The sequence below is a fragment of the Taeniopygia guttata genome, chromosome 3 (genome assembly GCF_048771995.1).
Source record: "Taeniopygia guttata chromosome 3, bTaeGut7.mat, whole genome shotgun sequence".
NCBI classification, from domain to species: Eukaryota; Metazoa; Chordata; class Aves; order Passeriformes; family Estrildidae; genus Taeniopygia; species Taeniopygia guttata.
In genome coordinates this window covers 70,288,640-70,294,571 of record NC_133027.1, presented here as the reverse complement: position 1 = coordinate 70,294,571, position 5,932 = coordinate 70,288,640, and the positions used below count along the sequence as shown (strand labels likewise).

Sequence of the window (5,932 nt, the reverse complement as noted above, 5' to 3'; positions counted from 1 at the left end):
TTGCTATGTTCTCGGAGCACAATTTACTCTTTGGATATCACTGCTTACTAAGTGTGGTGTGACAGTTGGAGGCTAGAAGTTATCTGTACCCTGTGTCCTTCTAAGAAAGTAAGAAAAGTATATCTTCTCAGCTTTAGGGACAGTCTCAAAAGAGTGGATATTGGCATCTGCTCCAACTGGAGCACTGTGAACTGCAAAACAAGCTGAAAATTTGTATGCTTTAAAAATTAAAGTTATGCAATTATGCCCACCAATCAGATCTACATATATTATATATTGAAGAGTAAGTTAAGTCAAATACCTCACCAGGGAGAGGGATACATATAACAGTACAGACTTGTTTATAGAACCTGAACCTCAAAAGTGCCTTTCTGCAAAACAAGCCAGAAAAGCTGTGCTTCAGTCTTGTATCTTCAGGGATAAATGTAGTGAGCTCTGGGGGGAAATGGGGGATAAATACTATTCCAGGATGTAACGTTGCAGAGAGTAAGCCTAAAAGTAATTATTACTAATCTAAGGCAAACAGGAACCCCGACTCTATGTCAGGTCTTTTTATTACGCCCAGTTCTCAGCAGTAAAGAACTCTGCATCCCCAGCATCTCTTTCTCCTTACCAACGTGGAACAAATACTGTAACTCAATCCCCATATCCTCAGGAGAAAAGCACACTACTTCCAGTAATCTTTACTTCTATAGAAGTACTCCATTTTGAGGTGTACTACAGCATACCCAAATGGTGGATGGGCCTCATGTTTTCTTCATGCTAGACTTCAGGAAGTACAAGTAGTTGAGAATTCTTGTGTACATTTCACAGAGAATATACAGGATAAAAAAAGAAGGGATGGGGAGTAGATCTGATTAGATCTGCTTGAAAGCCAAAGGCAAAGCAGTGCCATACTCCCACATCAAGGTTTCCACAGTATCTTTGGGTTTTGGGGTCTTTATAGTAAAGCCAAAGCATGAGCCTTGCCTCCAGCAGAAGGTAACTATTTGTCCTCCCAATGCTTACATTGCCTTCTTCACATATATTCATTGAAGAAAAAAAAAGCCAATTAAACTATCAGCAAGATTAAAAGAAGTAACACAGTGTTGGGAGAAGAACTGAAATTTTATTAAACGCTTTGGAGTTCTACAATCTACAATTGCACGTTTGTACAAATTCTACATCTAGAAATGTACATGTTTGTACAAAACTGCCTGAAGACCCAGTGCAAGAGAAGTCTGCAGGAATTTTGTTTTGTTCACAGCAGTTACAGCTGAACAGCAAAAACTTAAGAGAATTCTGCACTTAGAACAAACTTCAGCCCTATGCCCAGTATGCACACAGTCAAGTGACTGTAACCAACCATGGTAATGAACCAAATACTCTAAAACAAAGGAGATTTTAACAATGTGAGAGGTAAGATCTTCTATTTATCATCACCTAACAGGCATTTACCTACGCTGGGGATGAAATATCAAATTTTCAGTAAGATAAGTTGTTAAAAATGCATACATGGAAAGAAAAAGAGACTCTTCCAGAGAAGTAATTTCAACATAAAGACCTCTATTGGATGAACAAACAAAAAAATTATTTACAAAATAGATTTTATAAGCTATTCTGAGAAAGGGACAGAACAGACTTCATTTCTAAATAAGCCTTTTTGTATCTTAAAACAATTGGATTTAATCAGGGGCTAAATTTGGTGATATTCATACAGAAACATACTGTAATTCTACAATGGATTCCTGATGTGCAGACACACTACAGTGCAATGTAAGCAGCAAGAAATATACAGGTTACCTTCATCTTCTGAATGACATTTAAGTGAGAGTGAAAATATCATCATTTTAATCTTACATGACTATCACAAAAGCAATTTATGTAATAGCTACCAAGTGTCATTGAAAGGTAAATAAAAAGCAAAAAATATATTTTCACATGAAACACCAAAAATCACATCCACAAAAAGGTGTAGCAGAAAATACTTTAATTTGCATTTTGTAGATTCAAACATAGCAAAGATTCAGAAGTGTTTAGATCTCAATAAGCAGTTCCAACATTGATTCTGATTTTAATAAATATTACATTTTAATAGGATAGCTCTATGGAGAAATTGTAAAGTGATGAATTGCTGATTGCTACTTTATAAACATGAGCTTCAAGATTATTTACAACATATTACAAGTCATTTCCCAGAAAAGCACAAAGCAAGGTCAGATAAAGGCAACCCAACCATCAAACACAACTCAAGAAAATGTGGCACAGTGTATTTCATGCACATACAATGACAGCACATATCATCAGCTGAAAACTAGGAAAACATTTATTATTCCAGCTTACACAAGTCTATATTTCATTGTTCTAAATTTATATTCTGACCTACCTCCTAAGGCACTGAAGAACAAGTTATTCAGTAACAGTGCCCTACTTTTTACCTATGCAGTTTTTTTTTTTACTTTTACCTATGCAAGTCTTTTTTCACCATTTTACACAAGTCTTCATGACTTGGGAACAAGTAAATATTTTTGTCTTTGTCTTCTCACTACCTCTGGGATTACAATCATTGTGTCATTTGTACAAGAAAATGTACTGCTACTTTGAAATGAATGGCAGACAGTGTTGACAAGCTGATCTCCAACAGGGAGCTGGAATTTAAAATAGTTTACAGGTCATGGACAGTGTAACTAACCTTATTCTTTAGTATAAAAAAGAGCCGTAAATTTTTAAAATTTAATTTAACATATAAAGAACTAAGTCATCCAACTCACACAGCAAAACTTCATAGGCAGCAAAGTCACAGAATGTACATCAAATACAGTAAAAAAGATGGTGACAGGAAAATTGTTTCAACTAGATTTGTTACAGGAAAAATCTTATGTCCTATCTCTGTAATGACAGTGAAGTGAAATGCCTTCCATATTTGATCACCAAGAGATATGTACCTTCAGGTGCAACAGAACTTACACACCCAATTTGCTGTTCAGTTGCATTCCTGTGTTGCCATGACACAAAGGAAAAGAAGAAAGCCTTCACATCTCTTTATGTCCTTACCCAACAGTATTTACCTTGCACCAAGGAGGGCTGCAAGGACCAGGTGCCAGGATCTGCATGCCTGAATCTCTCACCTGTCCCATGAGCAAGTGCATGATTCTGCTTCAGTGTCTGTTGATTTTAGCCAGGCACAGGTGGAAAAAGAAAAAAAAATAGCAAGTTGCATCCCCAGGAGGAGGCTGGAAGCAATTCACTTTCCCCACACAGCAAGGGGGAAAAAGGAAGAAACATTTTGGAGACTTAGGTGCTTCCTGGGGCAGCACAGTCATACAGTTTTGTTTTTTATTTTAACTATAAAACTCTGCCTAAAGCTTTAGGCACTATAATATATAACACAGATAAATCCCATTTACACGGCACTCCTCACACAAGTGAGCCTACAGTTCTAGCCCTTGCAGGTCTATCCAATCCAAAAGGCAAAGAATTAACAGCCAATTAAAAATTACACTCTTTCAATATATACAATTACTCAGAAGATTAGGATACTCAGGGTGTAACACATCTACTAAACACAGCTGTTCACATCTGAGCTACTTACCTAGATTCCCACTTCAATTTAATAGAGAAAAATAAACTCCGAGGGTGCAAATACAGAGCTTGGAAGAGGCCTGATTTATCCACCTAGAAACCTCCTGCTCTTCTGCTTAACTAGAAAACAAAAGCCTTGCTCAGACACAGGTGCCCACAGGCCAGAGAGGCTACTAGGAAAAAACATAACATCCCCAAACTGGCATCAGCTTCCCCTAACACCATGTCCAATTACCTTTAAGATTAAACAGAAACTTCCACTGGGATACCAGTTCACTGCCAATTTGTGCAACTATCACCAAATTAAGGGTGGTTTGGATTTTGTTTGGTTTTTTATTTCCCTTTCTATTTTTTTTAATTTCATTTAGCACATCACAGTTTGACACAAAAGGGTTAACTTTCTTAAGCAACAGCATTTTTATAAAAGCCAAGTGTCAGCAGAATAGTCTATTTCATTTCCAGTCAGGTAGAAATTTGAGGCTAGTCTGGAAACAAAGCCTTCAGAAAATTTCATCTATAAAGGAACACATTATGGAAGCCAATACAGTTACAATCAATTATATAATAGATCACTCAGTATCTAATAGGGTGAAAAATGTTTAAGAGCACTTAATTTTGTAAAGACTTGTTTTTAAAAACAAGAGATGTACCTACACTGCACCAGCACTTCCTACATTCATAACACCTAACTTCATTTTTAAACATGCTGGTATAAAAGAAATTATTACTTCATTTAAAATTTAAACCAATATTTGGCTGCTACTAATGGTGATGCTGTTTCTGAATTCCGTTTTGACACTGGTAAGTTACCACTGACTTTGTGGACAATGATATATGAGAAATTTTTTATTTTATGAAAGAAATGTTATTAACATACCCGTTTTTTTATGCTGAATATCCTTTAAAAGAAGATACAATATGGGTTTGCATAGATAGAGTATGTGGCATTAAATGTCAGTATGATTATGAATTTTAAAAAGCATCTTTTTCAAAAGTGGCTAAAAAAGCAAGTTATTTTTACACTGACCTTTTAACATAGCACTCCAACATAACTCATAAAGAGCAAATTTATTTCCATGGCTCAAAGACCAAGTGTGCTATTTTAACATTTAAGACACTAAAAAGACAACTTTTGGAAACTGAACTTGTGATTACAATCCAGAAAAATAATATGGAGTAAACAAAAATTTGATTGACTGAGGTTTTTCAGCTAGCAGCACTCCACTAACCATCTCCCCCCTGTCCTGACCCCTACCTCCAAGTAAATGCAGATAAGGATCTGCAGCAAGGGGCTACAGAAAAGTCACTTTCAACTCTGCTGCATCAGAGACAAGGTAGTAATTAAAAAAACGTGCTGAAAAGCACAAGACAAGGGTAAAAAACTTGGTATCCTCATGATGCAAAGAAGGCCAGCATGAAAAAATTTTCTGCTCAATAAATTTGCTATTTTAAAGTAAGTTTCATTATTACAGTAAGAAGCTAAACTCAGCAACAGCCTTATTTCTTTTTTGTGGTTAGTTCTTTGTTGTTATTTTTTATTTGTTTGGAGGTTCCCCCTCCCCCACCACTGACAGAACTAACACACCAAATCCTCAGAATACACTGAAGTTCAGTAAATGGAGAGACACAAGAAGTGATCCCCCCCTTTCCAGACAGGGCAAGTCTGGGTGGAGGTACATATGTTTTCATATAAAACAGCTGTCTCAGAAAGACAAGGAAATAAGAAAATTTATGAAGTTTCAGTACAACAGAACTGTGAGCAGAAAACTTAAAAAATAAACAGATCAGCATAATTTACACATTTAAAAACTATATATTTCATTCATAAATATATTTTCTAATTAATAACCATTCCTAGTTTAAACATAAATATTCAAGTTGGGATTTGATTTTACTTTTTATCAGTTCATGTGAGTCCTGTAAGGATCAGTTCCTTCTGCTCAACGCAGCCATGTAAATGATCTTCACTAACAGGTTGTGCAAAGACCTTCATTACCTAGTTTGTTGTAATAAAACTTTAAAATTCTGCAACTCTTTTATACTTGTGGAAAGCCTGTAAAACAAAAACCATCATACCAAGTCAGCAAAAAAGAAGTACAAATGATCACATTCATTTTACTTCAGATTTTTCCTCAAACACAATTCTGTTCCAAAGATTAGCACATTTAAGATACACTTTCTCTCAAAAGGTCTATTGATTCTCCATTTTACATTAGCATAATATATGACAGGGATTAAAGTTTATTTATATATATATAAAGTATATATATATACATGTTTAATTGTCCCAGCTTCATTAAACATCTAAAAATTCCTAACCACAGGTAATAAAGTTTATGACATGATTTTATCAGATTGTTTAAATAGATTG

The 5,932-nt window shown here is 35.3% G+C and overlaps 1 protein-coding gene across 1 annotated transcript in view; it reads right to left on the bottom strand.

Annotated features, from left to right (window-relative positions):
• Positions 1–1,952: 1,952 nt before the first annotated feature.
• Positions 1,953–5,932, bottom strand: part of ERO1B (endoplasmic reticulum oxidoreductase 1 beta) — a 29,145-nt gene continuing 25,165 nt past the window's right edge. Inside the window, exon 16 of the mRNA XM_030268250.4 lies at positions 1,953–5,614. Within this exon, the coding sequence (XP_030124110.1) occupies positions 5,554–5,614 (61 nt within the window). The 3' untranslated portion in view covers positions 1,953–5,553. The remainder of the gene's footprint in view (positions 5,615–5,932) is intronic.